The sequence below is a fragment of the Drosophila guanche genome, unplaced genomic scaffold, assembly GCF_900245975.1.
Source record: "Drosophila guanche unplaced genomic scaffold, DGUA_6, whole genome shotgun sequence".
Lineage (NCBI taxonomy): Eukaryota > Metazoa > Arthropoda > Insecta > Diptera > Drosophilidae > Drosophila > Drosophila guanche.
The window spans coordinates 1,560,320-1,579,934 of NW_022995743.1; the positions used below are offsets into that span (position 1 = coordinate 1,560,320).

At 47.3% G+C, this 19,615-nt stretch overlaps 1 protein-coding gene across 8 annotated transcripts in view; it reads right to left on the minus strand.

The window, feature by feature from the left end:
- Positions 1-6,157: 6,157 nt before the first annotated feature.
- The window catches only part of LOC117587415 (nephrin), a 57,903-nt gene continuing 44,445 nt past the window's right edge, over positions 6,158-19,615 (minus strand). For 3 of the 8 annotated variants that reach the window (XM_034278096.1, XM_034278078.1, XM_034278122.1), the window contains 15 exons: positions 18,898-19,107; positions 18,660-18,811; positions 18,028-18,172; positions 16,682-16,812; positions 15,755-15,914; positions 15,149-15,363; positions 14,765-14,846; positions 14,425-14,584; positions 13,999-14,135; positions 13,452-13,616; positions 12,190-12,624; positions 11,734-12,086; positions 10,417-10,575; positions 8,360-8,713; positions 6,158-6,717 (listed from right to left, as the gene is read on the minus strand). In XM_034278096.1, coding sequence (XP_034133987.1) covers positions 6,604-6,717; positions 8,360-8,713; positions 10,417-10,575; positions 11,734-12,086; positions 12,190-12,624; positions 13,452-13,616; positions 13,999-14,135; positions 14,425-14,584; positions 14,765-14,846; positions 15,149-15,363; positions 15,755-15,914; positions 16,682-16,812; positions 18,028-18,172; positions 18,660-18,811; positions 18,898-19,107 — 2,972 coding nt within the window. In that variant the 3' untranslated portion in view covers positions 6,158-6,603. Of the gene's footprint in view, positions 6,718-8,359; positions 8,714-10,263; positions 10,576-11,733; positions 12,087-12,189; positions 12,625-13,451; positions 13,617-13,998; positions 14,136-14,424; positions 14,585-14,764; positions 14,847-15,148; positions 15,364-15,754; positions 15,915-16,681; positions 16,813-18,027; positions 18,173-18,659; positions 18,812-18,897; positions 19,108-19,615 lie in introns of all 8 variants that reach the window. The other 5 variants (XM_034278113.1, XM_034278105.1, XM_034278139.1 and 2 more) reach the window with 4 other exon arrangements.

Here is a 19,615-nt window from a genome sequence, read left to right on the forward strand (position 1 = left end):
GTGGATGGATACTGGAGTGCTGCGAGCAAGAGCGAGTGTGCAGAGCGGCAGCGGTGTGAAGTGTAAAGTGTGCTGGGGCATGAGGCATGAGGCACGAGGCAAGGATAGGTGAGAGCGCCCAAAGTTAACTTTTGCCACGACAAAGTGACATATTAGCGTAGTCAACTTTACAAAAGGAGTCAGAGCAAAAAGAGTCCAGCAAAGAGTGGAGAGAACTTAACACTCGACTGCACACACACAGGTCGACACTTGAGGGTTAATTTTGTTATTTGCCAAAAGAAACTTTGAATCAAGAACTTGTAGGCTCCAGCTCGAAGCAATTTACTTCTCCAGAAAACCCCAAAAATTGTTATGGGACAACCCAGAGACGAAATCAAAAACCAATTAGAGATGGGCTCGGGGAATTTTGAAGGAAACTTTTGTGGCCGTTCGCTATATAATTTGCCACGCCTTTATAATTGCCCAAGAAGCAGCAGCTGAAGGCAGGCAGGCAGGCAGGCAGTCAGCAGGGGTATTCATGCAAATGTCTCATAATTGCAAAAACATTTTCCTACCCAGTAATTATAGACTTGAGACTTGAGCTCTCTCCTCGCTTCTCGTTGTGTCTCTTTGTAATTTAAAGACTTTTCCAGCACCTCTACCCCCCCGCTGCCTGCCTGGAAAAGTTGTGCATAAATTTTGTCAAAGAGAAAACTGAAAGGGGAACGGGAAAAGGGTAGCGGGTGCTGGGGGATGCGGGGGGAATCGTATGCACAAAAATAATTAAATATAAATTAAAACAGAAAAACTGAAAAACTGAAAAATGCATGCAAAATGTCAATGGAATCATTTCGATTCACTGCACACACACACACACACACACACACACACACACACACACACACACACACACACCTGTCATTTACATATGATAACCCCACACCCATCCGGCACTTCTATATTTAAATGATGCGCCATTTATTAATTATCTATTAAGTCCATTTAATAAACCAAATTACGAGCGTGCTCGCAAACTGCGGCAGGAGAGTATTCAATATAAAAATTGCATAAATTTCATGTTTATTAGTTTGCAATCAAAATTTTGTATATCGCACAATGATATCTGGCTGGCTGCAATTTTCCATCATATTTGCAATATTTAATTGCTGGGTGGGAGGGGACGAAAACATTCAATCAGCATAATGAATACAGAAAATGCATTATTAAGCCACTTGATTCTGGTCAATTGACAGGGACAATGCCAGGCAGTGCTGCTGCGGTTTCGGGACCCTCGAAGTGCCTCAATTTGCGCGTACATTCAAAATTATAATTAGCTTGCACAGCACTCATCCATTCACATATATTTGACAGAAATAGAAGCCAGAAAGGTAGGCAAACAGAACATGTGCAAATAAATGCTCGAAACAAATGGCGCTAATTGGTTTTTAATGGGGAGAAGCGACAGAGAGAGGCTTGCGAGAGTCGAGCTGCAGGGAAAGGCTTGAAAATTGTGCGAAAATGTTTAGAAGAGTTCATGTAAAAGGGAGGCTCATTCATTCACACTTCGTCGTACAACTGTTTTGACTGACGAATGCGTTGCGGGCCATAAACTATCCATAATCGTTAAACGCACACCTGAAAGGGCATGGGGGAACTCGAACCCTCCGTTAAGCCATCAGCGAATGTAAAGCATATGCAAATGAAGTATCTCTCTCTTGCCGCCAGAGAAGTGGCCACATTAGTTGGTAGTTCGTTTTGCCGCAAAGTGAGCTTCGAGTTCACGCACCTTTTTTGCAGAATTTACAACTGAAAGGAGCAGCCAGCAGCAGCCAGGAGCAGCCAGGAGCAGCCAGGAGCAGCCATGAACTCCTGTGAGCTGTGTGCGCCTAATGCGCATTGAATAAGGTACTAAAAAAATAATTTGCTACCTCTGGGGGGCATAAAGCAAAGGCATAGGGGAGACCCTAACACCCAAAAGCGAAATCACTGGCAGAGCCGAAATGCTTTTCAAAATTTTTATGTTTATTGCGTATACGCCGCACTGTGCTTCACTGAGTAACCATTCGTTGTGCCTCTGTGTGTGTGTGTGTGTTTATTTCGGGCGTATTTGTGTGGAATTTTATACAGATATACTTCCGGTTGTCCCCGGCCCCCGGCCCGAGTTTACATAATGTTGTTTTGACGCCGCCATATTAACCAGAGACGGAAGCGCTGCGTGTGGCACGGTGTGCCGCGGTGTGGCAGGGGGTGGGTGGCAGGAAATATGCGCCGCCAGGTACTTTCTATGTAAATGGATACACGCATTTGTTACCCCTCCAACTCCCCTGCCTATCGCTCTCACTCTCTTCCGCTCAACCCTTTTTTCCCTCTCTCTCTCCTGCTGTTTGCTTTGGCATCCCAAATATTTATGGCCCGCAGGCATATGTTTGGATCCAGCAATTTATTTAACCTTTTCAAATGTGTCCCCACATCCGGGCACCCACTTCCCCCTCCCTCAGCCATGTGTCACCGTGTTGTTTGCCCAGAAATTTGCGTAGATTTGTTACACATTACACCGGGCGGGGCTTGCGGCCAGGAGTTGAATGCCAAATGGGATTGAGGATTCTAGTGTTTAATTTTGTGGCGAAATTTGTGGGCCATACAGGAGAAATATAATAATACAAGTTGCACAGAAATTGAATTGATTTAATTATTTTATAAAGAATTCATTTCGATTGCGTGCAGAGATATTTACCACAACTCCCTGAAGCGACAGTCTGCCATAAATTGGCAACGCTCACAATAATCCCTTAAGCCTCTACCCTTATACGACCAAGAGAAGTTTCTTTCTGCTTTAATTATACTTTCTATGCCTGCCAAAACTTCTTCCAGGCACTATCAGCCTTCCCTCTCGCGCACCTTTCCAAAGTAAACTCCACTTTTTCATGTGCATTTTTATGTAGCTCTTGGTTTTTGTTGTTGTTGTCTTTATTTACCCGCTGCAAGCTCTTCACAGTTAAAAAATATTTTCTTTATTTTCATTGTCACTTTTATTTACGATATAAATTTCAGCAAAGGGATGGCAGGCAGGGGTGGAAGGGTACAACTGACCAAACAATAAAAGCGCCGGCATTAATCTTCACTGGACCCTGGACTCGGGATGCCCCTCAGTCAGTCCTTGGCTCTACAGCGAGCGAATGGTAAATGGAGGCCGTGCCAGAGTTTTCTCGCTCTCCCTCTTCTCTTTTTGTTGCCAATTTCCGGTTGCAATGCTGCACGTTTCCGTCTGCGAAAACTTCACAACGATGGCGACGAAATTGCTTAAATGTAAATAAATCAGTGGTAAGAAAATGTTTCAGCGGCCTTCCCTCTCCCTTACTGCTGTAAGTGTTGGCTTATAAATCAGACAAACTGCAGTACAGCCGCAGCCTGACAGACAGATAGTCCGACAAACAGACAGACTGGACAGGCTGAAGCGGCTGTGCATTAATAGCGGCTTACGAGAGAGAGAAAGAGAGAGAGAGAGAGCAAAACGGCAACAACAGGCAGAAGGCAAAGAATATCCATTAATTGCTGCATGCAACGTTTTGTTGCATGGGACACACAACAAGTTTTTATTAGCTGCCCGCGGGCATACATCAAGCGAAGTGAAACTCGTTTGTCATTCGCGACAATCAATTAAAAGCAAATGTTGCATAAATACATGAACTTTTCATCAATCGATCCATCACTTTTTGGGGCAAAGAAACTACACACAAAATAGGAGTACGGCTGCAGGTTATTGATTGTTCTTCGATTTGGAAATTGCTATTAGAACGGCAACCAGAGATTATTTTGCAACGTTTATCCATGAAAATAGATCGTGGCGCAGGCAGAGGCTTTGGCATTTTGTGATTTATATTTTTTAGCTGCAATTTTATTAATTCTCTTACTTTTTTCATTCAAATATTATTCATTCTGTTACTTTTTTTGCCTTTTTAGTTGTCTCCCGCGATTGATGGTCATTGATGGTACCTGCCATAAGCCGGCTGGCTGTATTGTCTCTTGAATGTTCCATTGTATGTCGCTTGCCCCCCCCACTAAACGTATCTACATTTCAATCGCACATTGAATATTTATTTGCGAATTTAGAATTGCAATTGGAATGGCATTTTTATGTCATCAGCATGGTGGCAGGTAGGCCGGTAGGCATTTACATTTTCATTTCCTGTGTTGTGACTTTTGTGTCGCTTAATTGTTGTGCTGCACAGTGTAGCGCCTGATTGATGGCACAAAACACAGAACTGAGAGGGAGGCTGCTGACTGCTGCCTGGAGACTGTCTCTCTGGCAGCATAAACAGGCTTTTAATTTATAATTTATGTGGTGTATTTTGATTAATCGATTTCAATTTGGTGGGTAAATTTGGCACTTTGCTGGCGCACACGCCCACTGCTTGTGTGTGGTGGCATGGTGTGGCATGGCTTGGTGTGGTTTTGTGGCCTGACACTCGGCCGTTCCTTCGGGCAGCCTCATCGCGTGCCAAATATTTGTGGTACACACACACATACACAAAGGTAAATGCATAGGCATATAGCGTGTATGTACCGTGTGGCAGCATATCTGCCAAGGAAATCTAAACAGCAGTCTGGAAGCTGGGAGGCTGCCATCCCAAAATGTACAAGTCATCGACGCCCATCGAGCGGTCAAAATTTGCATAATTTACTTTGAGTGTGGCTGTGGCTGTGGTGTGGTGTGGTGTGTGTGGTCGCTGTGTGTGTGTACCTTTTCATAACTGCTGATACTAAGCAGCAGCACTATGATCTGTGTGACTCCTGTGGTACGTTCCACCTGGCCCACTACCTACTCATTTGTGGTGCTGCTGCTGCTTCTGCTTCCCTGTTTGCATTTGCTTGAGCGAAAATGGTGTTAAGTGCTTTCGCATACAAAATTTACATGCCACATGCCGCAGCAGGCACTGTGACAGCGTTTTTGAACGATGTATCGGCCCAGGTTTGGTGCTCGCTGTTCTCGCTCCTCCTCGCTTGTCCTCGTTGCGGCTGTTACTTTTGTTGTTCCTTTGCGGTCATGTCGCTCAGCTTGACTTCCGTTTCCGTGTGTTTGCTTACGCGGCCTGTCAATATTTACCCGATTGCTGCGCTACTAGGCAAATCCCCCCAGCTGCCACCTCATGCGCCATTTCTGGCTCCTGTTACAGTTCCTTTCCTCCAGTGCCTTCCTCGGAGCCTTCCTTGGAACATCCGTGCAACATTTGATTGTTTGGTGTCCCTGCAAAATGTTTGGGCCACTGGTGGCTCCACAAAGGTAAGAACTAGTGGATCCTACTTCCGTTTTTCGAGGTCATTCAACTGGTAGGAAGAAGTAGGAGCTCTCTTTGATTTGATGAAGTTCTCGTGCACTTTTCTTGACTGTCGCTAAGTGCAGATATTTCCACTTTAGTGGCGTAATAGATCCATCCATTCCACGCTCCTTTCTCCTTCAAATCCCAACTCCCAAACTTCCCTTTCGTTTCATACATTTTATTAGTTTTAATTGTTATTAACATTAGCCTAGAACTTATTACATTCGTCAGTGTTTTTTTTTTTTTAAATATTTTACATGCAGCTGCTTGGCATTTTATTTTTATTTTATTTCAATTATTTCTTTTATTTTGTTGTCTTATTCTTGTGGCTTGTTTAATTTTCAACTGTTTGCCTCCATTTAGTAGTTAGTAGCTAGTACTAGTACTAGTGTTAGTTGGCTTAAACTAGAGTTCGTTCTTTGCTTCCATTGTTTTGTTGTCCATTTTGTGTTACGTATAAAATGCAAACTGGAATTTGCTGCCACCTTAACGACTACATTTCCTTTAAATTCTTTTCTCGACGCTTCTTTTAATTACAATTCGACCTAAGCTAGGGGGGGGGTTGGGTCTTAGTTCTACTTGGCTTTGATTTATCTGTCTGTTAAGTGTAGTTTTAGCTTAGTTTTAGGCTTAGTTACAAGCTGACAAGTGTCGAGTTTAATCTCTGGGAGTTACGAACCAAGGAAAGGGCTAACAACATTCACGAATTGATTTACTTAACTAAACTTCACTTTCCACACACATTTTCCTGCCGCTTTAAGCTGCTGTTTCCTCTCTCCTCTCTCCTAGCTTTTCCCTTGCTTGCTCTTTGCTTTAAAAATATATTAACAATTCTGCTGCAAAATGTTTATTAATTTTTGTAGCCATAATTAGGAGCTATTAATGCTAATTGTATTCCATAATTTACACGACATCTTACAGGACTAAGTGGGCTTCCGTTCTGGCTTCCGCTTTTATGCAAAACTTGTTTTGTTTTTATTGTTATCTTTTTACAGGTTTCCATCCATCTACTGTGCCGCTTAAAAAGTGCCCTAACTAGCTCCTAGCTCCTAGGTTCGTCCTTCCGTTAACCATTAGCCATCTCTAATGGCCGTGCCCGTGCCAGGACTCCTTTTAAAAACCAATCCTTAGACTCCTGCCGCCATCACATACAACTTATAGTCAATTTGTTTACCAATTATAACACCCTCCTGTGGGTTTCTATTCTTAGTTTTGATTTGGCTGATCCTTCCCGCTGTGTGTTCCTCGCTGGCAGCCTCTACGTTCGACTGCTGCTGCTGCTCTCTCCACTCCTCAAGGCTTAGCGTCAGAAGCGTGTCCCAGTGCCATGATTACGATCCTGTGCGATCAGCACGTCCTCGCCATTCAGCTGATGGTGCATCTCCTCGGGCACAGTCTTCAGCAGCTGCGGCTTGACACCCTGAAAGACACGTAAGCGTGGATGTAGCTGTGGTTGTGGATGCTTAAACGATTATTACACAGGCAGACACAAGAGACATCAGGATGACACAAAAGTGTCGCGCTAGGGGCAGCATCTGGGGCACAAATGAAACACTAAAGAGAGAGAGCCGCGCGCGGCGTCTCCTTCAGAAATTAACGAGGCGCACATCATTCGAGCAGGCACTGAGCACTGAGAGAAACGGTCCAAACCCTGCACAAACCCCCAAGTACATGCAATATTTGCGCGCTTTTTCGAGTGTAATCCAAACAGAAAGTCACACAAAAAACGAAACAAAAGTGCAGAGAAATGGCTAAAACACAGCCAACGCCGCGGGCCAAAAAGCGTCAACAGTCAGTCGTGTCCTGCCCCTTGGGAAGCTCAAGAAATGGGCGGGCAGCGGTAGGGTTGAGGGAACAACCCGTGAGGACACAACAAAAAATGTGGAAAAATGTGAAATAAAACATTGTTTCGACTCGTTTTTTGTTGCCTTTTTGCTGTTCATTTTTGGTTTGTGCTTTTGGCCCTGTTATTCGGGTCATAATAATTGCAATCATTAGAGTCAAAAGTTGCCACACCGCAGTGTCCTTTTGGCAAGGAACTGTTGTTCAGAGAAAAAAAAGAGCGTAAACTTTTGATGTTGCACCGTGCAAAGCAAGGGTATGCCAGGCAGGGTTTACCCTTTGTACTCCAAGGTAGCTCCATGTCGAGTCGTCTGCAGCTCTTTGCTCTCTTTCTGCAGGGTAATGCAATGCCACAGCCAGGAGCAGTTCTGGGAGCAGCTGGAAACGCATTGCGCTAGGCCAGGACCACAGATAATGGCATATTTATAAAGCCCAAACTGACAGCGACAATGTGAATGAGAGAGACAAAGGAAGAGGCAGAGAGACAGCGAAAGAGTTCCTTTTTGCTGTTGTTTCTGCTTTCATTTCTGTGTGCCACATTCCGAGGTCATTTACTCTGAACCTCTCAGAACCTTCCCCAAATGAATGAATGCATTTTTTGTTTGCTGTTTTTTGCATCAACTGAGTTTCAAGTTGTCTGTGCAAAAGGGGATCAAGGGTTATGGATTGCCAGAAAATTGCATTGTCAGGGCTGAGCGCGGGCCCTGGAATTTGAGTCATCTGTTGATCGATGGGCAGTCCCAGTCGCTGCTCTCTCGAGTGGCAGTGTCCAATCGATTGTAATGGCAGATATCTAACCACTATAGCGGTAGACAAAGTACAGTTGTTGAGCACTTTTTTAGTTGGTTTCAAAATGAAAGTAATCTGTACCCTTTCCGCTTTGCCCCCTTGCCCCACCCCGCCTGCTCGACAGGTTTGTTATCATCGCTGCCGCAGAACCGCAAAAAAAAGAGCCATTTTCTGCCCCAGCGGCTGCTGCCATTTATAAGGCGAAAAAAGCGAAAACAAAATCGGGCCAAAGATAAATGTTTTCCTGCTTTAGTCTGCTGCCTGCTGGCTGGGCTTCAAATCCTTGCCACCGAAAATCCACTTTGCATATTGATGCTTTCAACGTTTTGGACATTAAGAGGAAGTGACTGGGCAGGGGCAGGGCCAGGGGCAGGGCGGCAGTGGAGGGAAGTCCGAGCTTCCGAGAGAATGTACATCAAACTGCCACTTACCACATCGCTGCCATAAAGGCTCATGCCCACATTGACGCCGACAATGCTTCCGTTTCCGCCATTGGCCGTTGTCTGGTGGTGGAGATGTTGTTGCTGCTGCTGCTGCTGCTGTCCCGATGCTGCCGCTGCTGAAGACGTGGCTGCCACAAGACCCATGCAGGTCACCGGCTGTAGTAGTCCACCCTCGCCGGTGGCGGTCATCACGCTGTGTGTGAAGATGGGCGGCGGCGGCGTTGGCGAGAAGGTGGCCAACTGTGATGGATGTGACATGGTGACTCCGGTGATGGTGCCGCCATTCGTGGCGAACATCGGGCTGGTCGAGTACATGGGCATGGGATGGTGTGCCAAATCGATCTACGAGTGGGTGTTAGTGAGAGAGATCGGGCGAGAGAGAATGATAATGGGGTTTTAGTCATGTGATGATTCATATTGTACAGATGGCGCAAAGGGTGTTAGTCAGGTGTTGAAATGGATAGAAGAGAGGAGGTTCCTGCAGCGTCCTTGCAACACAACATTTGCCCCGCACGTTCTGTGCAAATGTTTATGGATCTGTCCCCAGATTTATGCCCCAGCCCGAACGAAGCTTTTAATGAAATTAAGTTTATAAATTACAACGCAAATGCCAGCCGAATGAGCAAGATGCTGGCCAAATTGGTAAACATTTAACAGAGCAGAGGCCATAAATTGTGGACACATTTACTCGGGACACAAGCAAGTTTGTGGCAATATTTAAACTGTGTCTTTCTGCTGATTAAGTTATGTTTTTGGGTCTTGGCTTGCATAATTTAATGGAATTTTGGCCATTGCCTAACGCTGAATAGTAGACAAAGGAGGGAGGACAAAGGAGCAGGGCAGCAGTAATGTTTTCCCTCTCTCTGAAGCATATTTCCGGCCACAAACTTTCACCATTTGCCTGTCACACATTTAGCTGTTAGCTGTTAGTTAATTTAAGCAAACTGTTTTGGCTGCACACACTTTTAACGACAAAATGATCTCTGCAGGATGCATCGTTCTGTGCTGCTGCTACCTAATCGAATTTCAAATAATTGCCATTAAAAACAACAAGCAACAAGCAAAAACTGAATTCAACAAAACGGACAACAGCCAGCAGCAGTGGGCAGACGGGCAGACGGGCAGACGGGCAGTGCTGTGTGTGTTGGCTGTTGTTGGCCAAAACTACTGCCGTGTCGTGTAAAACTTTCCAATAAATGACAATAAAGCCAAACAATGTCCATTAGGTGGAAATGCTTTGGCCCAGCACAGTTCCAGCAGTTCCAGCAGTGCCACAGAGCCCTGAAATTTGCCACTTAAGTGCATGTGCTGCTGCTCGGTGCTATTCACATAACTCGAGTCATTACGATAATTGCGGGGCAAGCGCAAGCAAAGAACAAGGTGCACGCTGGCTGCAACACACTTGAGGTGTGTCCGTGTCTGTCTGGCAAATTCCTTCAGCTCTAAATAGTAGTTCTGGCTGACTGTTCTGTGGCCGGCCCATTCATCATCTGACAGCTCAGATTTACAGCTTCTGTAGCTGCTCCTTCCCTAAATACTCCACGCCCGTGCGTATGCGTAATTTTCGGGAATATTTTCTGTCATTGCTGCTGCTGGCATGACATTCTGCTAGGCTTTGTGTCAGCTGTCATTGTATTGATTTGCCACGAGTGTCTTTGTCTCTGTCTCTGTCTGTGTCTGCAGCTCCGCTTGCATGTAATTGATTTTGGCAAGTGCCCTTTCTCGACTCTTTTGTGCGAATTGTAATTAAAAGCCACTGCACTTGCCACTGCAGCTGCAACCGAAGCTAGAACTGAAACACACTCGAATCACAGGAGGCACTCTTTGAGTTTATTAAACGAAAAAGTAAATAACAACAAATAAAAATAGCATTAAAGCGCACCCTTTTACACACGCGTCGCATAGCCCTGCAGGTAGAGGGATGGGGAGGCGCCCCGTCCGCCCACATTGTCCACCACAGCCCCGGCCACATAGCTGCCACCGGCACCGGCCGCTGTGGCTGCCTGCAGGTCGGCGAGAATCTCATCATCCATCATGACATTTACCTGCGAGTAGATATTCGGTTCGGCCCGCTTCAGCTCCGCCTGTCCACGGCCCGGTCGGCCCAATGTGGCGCTGCAGTATGGCGCCAAGCGCTGAACGCCCACGGCGCTGCCACCCACCCCCACCATGGGTGCTGTCAAATCGCTGTAGCTGAGTTCAGTCTGCAACAAAAGAGCAGAGGGGAAAATTACAATGATATTGGGATAGAGACAGCTCGCTGGCACGTCAATCAGTTTTGGGTTAATTGTCAGGTGGTTAAAGGTAACCCAATAGGAGTGCTCTGCCATCGATGGGACTGTCTGTCAGCGGCATTCGTTAGCAGCCTTTAAGAGTTATTTACTGCAGTTTTTGTTCAGTTTGCCAGTGCTCGCCCAGACAACGCCCCAACACATGCAGCGTCTGTTTGTAATGTGTCTGCCCCTCCTCTCCTCAACAGCTAACCGACACAGTCCCCAGCCTGCCTTTGCCCAACCTCAACCCTTGGCTGCTTATTGCATTTTGAGGCAGCAGCTCCAGACTCCAGACACCAGACACACACACACAACAGGATGCGGCGCATACTTTGGCTCCTTAGCGTTTTCTCTTGGTTTTCTGCTGGTTGCCACTTCTGCTTTGGAGTCCCAGCAGCAGCACTGCCACTGCCACTGCTTGTCCGCCTGCAACTTATTTTTATTAAATTCGCAAATGGAAAATTTATATTGCTGCAGCTGTGGCTGCTGGGCGTGGCATTTACACACACACACACACACACACACACAGCGTGGAAATTTCTACTTAAATGATTTTCAAATTATAGTTCCATTCTCTGTCTTTGCTTCGCTTCGCTCTTTCTCTCTATGTATTTATCCCGCTTTCTGTCCATTTATTTCCGCTACTTGTGTGCATTTTTGTTGTTTTGTTTTCGTTTTCCTGGGCGACCTTCATGGTGCCTTTCTTCAGGGTTCGTTGTAGAAAAGTTCTGCCATTGAAGATACAGATACGAACAGCTATAGATACATTTTCGCCATCTACTGGCACCTCTTTCAGTCTTCTTTTTGTTGTTGTTGTCAATCAGCTAACCTGGCCGAGGTCCATTCACTGCGGCTGCCCATCAATTGTGGCTTAAACAATAAACTGGCTATAAAAACCACTTAACCCGTCAGCCAACCCAAAGCCCACTCCAGGCCCTTGCTCGCCTGTGTCCATTGGCTCATAAATTAAGATGGGTCTCGTCTCGTCTCTCTCTCTCGCTCCCTGCCACATGTGGCACAGGCTTCGGGTTAAAAGGTTAAATGTTTGCCCGCCAGCTAAGAGCGGATTAGGCAGGGGGGGGGACCCACCTTCTGTTGCTGCTGCTGCTGCTGCTGCTGCCCAGCCTGGAGTTGATGCTGATGCGGATGCTGGTGCGGATGTGTGTGTGGATGCTGCTGCTGCTGCTGCTGCTGTTGTTGATTGGCGTAAGCGCCCATTTTGCTAACGGGAATAAGCGTATTATACTGTATATACGGGCCATGGCCATGACCGCTGCCTGGGGGTAAGCCCCCCGTCTTCTTGTCAACCACCGCATATGTGGGCATCAGGTGATCATAGGTGCTGGAGGTAATGACGGCATTCTGTTCGGCCAGCGCCGCCGTGGCATAGGCGCGATTATGACCCTTCGTTGTCGTCCACTCATCATCCACGTCGTGGCCATCTGTTGCAAGAGAAAGACACAAAGAGAGTGGGATAAGGTTGCGGGCTGGCCAGAGAGAGGGAACGCTGTGGTGGCACGCGGGGGGCACACCTGTGGAACTCACCCAACCCACCTTGTGGTATGATGTCCGGATTCTTGTCAATGCTATCCAGGCTGCTCGTCACGTGGCATGTGTCCCGGCCAATGCGATGCATATCCTGCACTGATTGCCCGCCATTGTGCGCCAGTGTGCCACCGATGCCCAGGCTGCCATTGTTGTTGCTCGCGAGGAGGCCCAGGCTGCCATTGCCATTGGCTGTGGTGCCAGCAGGTCCACCCGTGCCAGCGACTGCCACTCCTCCGCCTCCTGTGCCGCCTCCACCGCTGCCACCGCTGCCCGGATGCGAGTAATTATTGCGATCGCGTCCCGAGGAGCCGCGCACTCGCACCACAATCACAATGATGAGTGCCACCAGGAACACGCTGCCCACAATGCCCGCCAGTATGCCCAGGAAGGGCCGGATGTCCTCGATGACGGGTGCATAGGCCAACGAGAGGTCTGCAAAAAGGAGCGAGAGAGAGAGAGAGAGAGAAGGAAAGAGATGGGGAAAGAGAAGCACATCCAGCGGATGGGTTGGTTGGATGAGCGGGGGGAATGTACATGTAATACTTAGCATACAGTTTATATCTTTATAGTATTTTGTGTGCCTTTCTTTTGCAACTCAAAGTTCCCTTAAAAAACCCCACAAAGACCTTGCATACAAATAGTATCTACAGCTTCGGTTACTGTCTTATTCTGCCTCTGTTCCTGTTCCTGTTCCTGTTCCCGTTCCCTGTCTTTGTTTTATGAGCTGCTAACTACATTCCATGCTTGCTCGCTGGCTTTCTCTCTTCCTTTTCCTAGTTGTTGTTGTTGCTGCCGCACGTGCCTCGAATTTAGTGCCGCTTTAATGAGCTGCATGCATCTGCCCCACGGACCAGTGTTAAGGCTGCTAATTTGTGTCCTCTGCCACTTCCAGTGTTGGAATGTGCAGCATTGTTAGTTGGCAAAAAAAAAACATAAACACAAGAGATAAAGAGGTCCTAAAGGAACCAAATAATAAAATCGCAGCTAAAATTATACAAATTTCATGCACAAAAAAATAGCGCTAAAAAAACTATATGAAAAATTAAACAAAAATAATTACGGAAAGTGCAGAAAAAACCAAAAATATATTTAAATAAATATAATCAAAAATATTGAAACGAAATAGACATGGAAAAATGGAAAAATATTCATAAAACTAATAAATAAAATCAAAATAATCAACAGACAAAATAATAACAGAGGAAATTGAACAGTAAAAGCTTAATAAAATATTATTGAGAAATAGGTGCCACCGCTACCTTCGGTCGCCTGATCCTGGCCCGCATCGTGGACCAAGCCCTTGCCCTTGCCCACTCCCAGGAACTCCTCCTCATCGCAGACGCAGTCGCTGCTGGTGGCCATTGCGGTGGTTGTGGTGCTGGTGGGCCTTACACCCTGATAGAATTTTGTAAATGTGATTCTAACTGAAAAGTGTGCCAAAAGTAGAGGAAAAAGCAAGAAAGCAACAAGAGAACGTAAGAAAAGGAAATAGTAAAGCAAAGAGGAAAAGGAAACAGTGTCAAAGGGGGGTGGTGGGAATTGAAAGCAAATTAAAAGACAAACGAAAGAGCAGTAAATGCAAAAAACTGCGTCAATTAATTTATAGGCAGAGCAGGAGCCAGAGAATGAGGAACCAGCAGCAAGCAGCAAGCAGCTAGCAGCCAGCAAGGACAGCCAGGGCAGCCAGGACAGCTCAGGACATGCAGAAAATTACAAACGAAACGGAGGGACACAGACGGAGAGACAGGCCCCGCATCACACGAGTTGTGGTTCAATTTTTGGTTCCATTGCTGCCTAAGGACTCACCCGTTTGCTTCTCGGGATCCTTCAGTGTGTAGACCTGCAAAATGGTCGCATTGCTACGTCCCTTGCTGTTGTTGGCGATGAGAAAGACATTGTAGCCCATGCCGGGCACCAGGCCGCTCACCTCGAAGTACGGTCGACTGCAACAAACGAATCGATACTAGAGCACAAAACCACAAAAAAGCCAACAGCCACGAGCCAGAGCAGCAGCAGCAGCAGCAGCACATGGAAATGCACACATCAGAGTGGAGGAAATGGTAGCCTAGGACATGTCCAATGCCCAATGCCACGCATCGTTGGGTTTGTTGTAATGCAAAAGTCACACGGCGTGTGATTCTGATTGCTCTGTGTCCATTTTTGGATGTCCTCTCCTATGCACAGTTCCATGTCTCTAGCAGAGGCCTGGCTGCTTCCTCTTCCTCTACTCACTTTGATTTGGAAAATTTTGGATTGCGGGTCGTTCCATTCACATAAACCTCCATTATAAAGTCCTGCTGCAGGCCGCCATCAAAGCCCTCGATGCACTCGATTTGGAAGCCCGTCGATGTCTGATTGAGCACCGTGCAATTTAGCAACGGATCCGGTTCGCCTAAGAGTGACACAAAAAGGAGAGAAGAACTATTAGTTCAGGAAATATTTTAGCTGCCTTAGAAGCGCTGAAGGCGAGTGCCCGCCCAAGTCATTGGCAAATAAGCACAGCGGGGGGTCGAGTCAGCAGCAACAAAGAGCGGAATAGCGGACCCCTCGGGGGCTGTGTTGCAACACTCACCTGCAGGGACTATTGTGTACACGCAGGGTTCGCTCTGATCGCCAATCTCGTTGGTGGCCCAACACAGCAGTGTGCCGTAGTCCTGCAAAAGAAGGCAAAAGAAGGACACAGATGAGCAGTGGCAGTGGCAGCGGCAGCGGCAGCACAGTGGGGGTGTCACGGTGGCTGGCTACTGGCGGATGAGTGACAATGCCTTTTCGTTGGCTTAATTTATGCATGCAACATGCAACACACAGCAACCGGCAGTCTTAATTGAAAATTCAAAACCGCAACTCGTTTGGAAAATTATGTGTCCGCCTTCAGTCGGTGTCACAGCGGCTGCTGATTTATATGAGGTGCCAGCGAGGGGGGAAACAAGGGGAAGTGCTTGCTTTTGGCACTTACATTCTCCGTCATGGGCGTGTAGTGGGCAATGCTGCGTCCACGGTCCACGGCCACCTGGGAGGCGGGTATGTCCACGGTCTCACCCTGGCTGGCATTAAACTTCCACACATAGCTGGCCTCCATGGGATTGGCATCGATCTCGCAGGCCACCTTCACCGTCTCGTGCCGCCCGGAGCTGTAGGTGGTGCGCTGGTTGCTGCGGCAGACAGGTGCAACTGCAACAAACGAAAAGATTTGCATAATTAAAGCAAAATAAAGCAGACAGAGAGACAGAGAGACAGAGAGAGGAAGATTTCCGCTTCTGTGCGTTGCTGCCATTAAATCCTTGAGCGAATTTTGCTGCAAGAAACTTTGTTTGCCATTCAATTGATTTATTTTAACAATTGCATCATGCAATTTGTCTTCTCCACTGACAGGCAGAAAGACAAGTCTGAGCAGAAAGGAACTCCTGTGCTTGTCCTTTGATTTAATTGCAATTGTGCAACAAATTGCATGAGCAAAAATCCCTAATTCCCTTTTGATTAAGATGTTATGCAAATTAACACTTTGATTAATCAATTCGAGAAGCTTCGGGGCCACCTTTGGGCACCCTTCGGGCATACTCACATCGAATGTCCAGCTGCACGGGATTGCTCTCGCCGTCGCCCTCTCGATTGCTGCCCACGCAGGTGTAGATGCCGCTGCGGGCACGGCTGGCATTTTGCAGCACCAAACTTTGGTTGGACACCGCAATGCCTTCGGCGGGATTGTTGGCTAGAATGGCGCCCTGCGGGGAGGAAGCAAATGTAAGAAGCGTTAGGCGGGGTAGGCAGGGGAGGGGGGAAATTGTAGTCGCAAATTGAAATCGAAATTCAATTTACGTTTAACTGGCGGGAGTTTGAATTAAATTTAATTTCTCCGGCTAATAACACATTTATGTGGCATGTGGCATGCCCCAGCATTCCCCCCAACCCCTGCATACGTTGAACGATGCATGCCCCTGGCTGTGGCAGTGGCAGTGGCAGTGGCCGTGCGGCTGATTGAGGAAGCCGGAATAAATTAGGCATCCGGCTGCATAAATTTTGCCAAGTGCGTGGGTTGGGGAGGGGCTAACAAATTCTAGATGTATGTCTGTGTGTGTGTGTGTGTGTGTGTGTGTAGCATTCAATTTACGTTTTTGAATTCAATTTTTATTTTCTGTGGCGCACACCTGAAATATGCAACAATTACAGAGGCAGCAACGCCACGCCTCCAGCAACCAACCAGCAGCAGGTAATTTATGAGGCAAATATAATGGAAATTATAATAATAATATGGTGCTTGAGGCCGGCCCAAAAACGAAGCTTTTCCACAGCAAAGAACCAATGGAAAATTAAGTAATAGGGGGAAGGCTTTTCCTTCGATTTATGCCAACGAAAATGTTCGATTTTGGGTGCCTTTTAGTGGATTTTTGTACCCAAGTTAGCGCTAGACAAGCGCTGTGTTTGGTGTATAAAGTGTGGAAGTTCCATCAGTAAATTCCTTCAACTTATTGTCTAAGGCTTGCACACTTACATTATGCCGCCAACTGACTTTGTAGATCCATGGATTCGATTTGATGTTGCACTCGAAGAAGACATCGATGCCCTCGCGCAGTGTCGCATTCAGCGAGTTGGTGCCCAGCTCCAGGCTGACAACGGGTATATCTGTGTGGGTAAACGTAGAGGAATCATCTCTCGTTAGTCAAAAGGATAAGCACAAAAGCACAAAAGAAATCGCGGGTTAGCCATGGCAGCTGCTGGCCCCATTACTTTGAGTTGCCTCGTCCCAGGCTCAGACACACGCGAATCCCCTTAGACAGCCGAGTCGCGAGTTCCTGCCCCCAGCCAGCCTGGAATATCCTCAGCCCGCCCAAAGGTGTGTAATTATTGTGTAAGCCCCACAAATTAGACGGCCATTTAAGTTGTAAGTTGGCCGCCAGCCTGCTATCCGTCGGCGCTTCTGTTTGTCTGGAATTTAGAGGTATTTGTGGGGTTTTTTTCTGGGTATATTGGGCACGGGGGAGACAATAAAGTGTAGAAAATGCCTTTTTCCTGGGTACTGTCAGTGTTCCAATCAATCCACCAAAGAACTCAATCTCTTTCTCTTCTCTTGCTCTTGCCCCGAAACTGGCAATTAGGCCTCAAAAATGTTGCCCAAGTTCAGGGGAGTGGGAGTGGGAGTAGATGGGGTAGCTGGTAGTCCAATTTTAAGTTGATTAATTCAGAATTGTAGCGCGAATGCGAATCAATTAAGCTTATTAAGCAATCTATCAAATTGTGCAAACAAGCCCAAGCCCCCAATCCACAATGCCCAATCCCCTATAGCTCCCCGCCTGCGAGGGGGGGGGGGGGGGATATTTCAATCGAAACAAGGCCAGAGGGTGGGGTTGGGGCCAGAAAAGTAAAAAGGTAAGCAACAAAAACCGCACTTTCAGGGGGCAAACAGGAAGCGGTTCGGCATGGCAAGGCCCTCCACCCCCTGGCGCTTTTGGCCATTTAAATTTCGTGCAAACAGGTCGGGAAAACTGTAAAAGCGTTAAGATGACTCTGGCTATGACTCTGGCTATGGCTATGGCTATGGCTGCTGCGGCTGCGGTGCCTGTGGCGGGTTAAAAAGTTTCGCAAGTTTTGTGCAAAAGTTTCGCCGCCGCTGGAAATTAATTTGCCAAAACTTGCAGCAGCCCAAGCGGGAGTGGGTGTGGCTGTGGGTGTGGGTGTGGGGTAAACCTATCGACGTAAAACCTATAGAAAGAGTGGGGCCAGGCGATTCCCGATTTTTGTACAGGCTTCCCTTTAAAGGACTTTTGTGCCTTTCGTTTTCATTAAAAAGTTGCAAGCGGCGGAGGAAAACATTAAATATTTAGGGTAGGGAAAACTCACGATAAATGTCCAATTTCCAGCCATCCTCCAAGCCCGACTCGGGTATCATGCTCTGCTCGGCGCGGCAGGACAAGAACTTGCCGCGATCATCGATGGTGGGCGTGAATGTGAGCACGGAGGTGGTCATATTTCCATCCGGATTGGCCTGCGAAAAGTAATGAACAGAAGCCAGAATTAAAAGCAGTCAAAACACACAAAGCAGGGAGGCCCAAAGAAAGGGTTGTCCTAGCGGAACGGAGCTGGACTCGGGCACGTTTCATCGACAAAGATTTGGGGGCTGGTTTTAATTGGAGCCCGGTGACTGGTACGTGACTGCCATTGCGGCCTCGACTGTGCAGCTCCTGCTTCAGCTTCTCCTTCAGCTTCAATTACCGCAGAAAGCATGTGGCATGTGGCATGTGGCATGTGGCATGGAGGGATGCAAAATTTGCATGTTTCTAAACATTATACAAGGGGTAGCAGAGCGGACATGACTGCTGAGACAAAGTCTGAGTGGGTTCTGGGAAGTGTTTTCACCGAATTACTGCTGGGTATTTGCTTTTTCCAGCAGAAACAACTGCCAGTATCTGTAGCTCTCCTCGGGACACTCGCTTCTAGTTGTAAAAGGGTTTCTCGGGTTTCGTTTCACTTACAATCTCGTGGGTATTCTTCATGGGGCTGCTGCCCTTCCACCAGGTAATCGTTGGCGCTGGACGTGCCCCAATGACAACGCAACTCAGTTGATAAGAGTTACCCGCCGACAGTGGGCGATTCTCGCCCTGCAGCTTAACAATCAAAGGACGCACTGAAAGGCAAACAGAGAGAGAGAGAGAGAGAGAGAGAGAGGATTTAGAGAGTGAGGATTGGAAAGGGGACTGCTGGCACACTCACAGTTCATGTCGAGTACGACGCTGCTGATAATTGGCGTTGTCAAATTATTGTTCTCCGCCCGACACGTAAGCTGCATGTGAAGATTCCGGCGCTCCAGGCGTGCCAGCGATAGGACATTGCCCACCCTGCGCTCCGAGAGGGAGTGGCCGACGCTGGCGTTCTTGTAGATGGTATTCCCATGCAGCCAGGTAACCCTCGGCTGTGGTCGACCTGTGGGTGGAAGGATGAGCGAGCAAGCGAAAGAATTATCGAGTGTGTGTTGTGGTAAGATGGTTAAGGGGGAGGTAGTAAGAGCTGTCTGTCTGTCTGTGTGTGTGTGTGTCTGTGTGTGTGTGTGCTTGCAACTGATATGTTTGTTATACGGCTTGGACTTGGCGAGTCCTTTGCCGCTCGTTGCTCTGCTGTTTGTTCAGCAACTGCTGCAAGAAGTTCATGGAGTGTGTGTGCTGTCTGTCTGTGTGTGTGTCTGTCTGTGTGTGTGTGTACAAGTGCCTTTCGCTGTTTCATTTGTTGTCTTGTTTGGCTTTTAGCAATTTCCAAGTGCTCTCAGTGCAATTTGTGGGGCCATTGTGTCTGCCTCGCTCCACCTCTCTCTCTCTCTCTCTCTCTCCGTGTCTCGTTGTGTATCCATGTGGCATGCAGCAGACAGCTAGCCGTGTGGAAATTAAATAAAATGTGAAAATGTGAAAATCTTTTCGCCTGCAGCACAGACGCACCG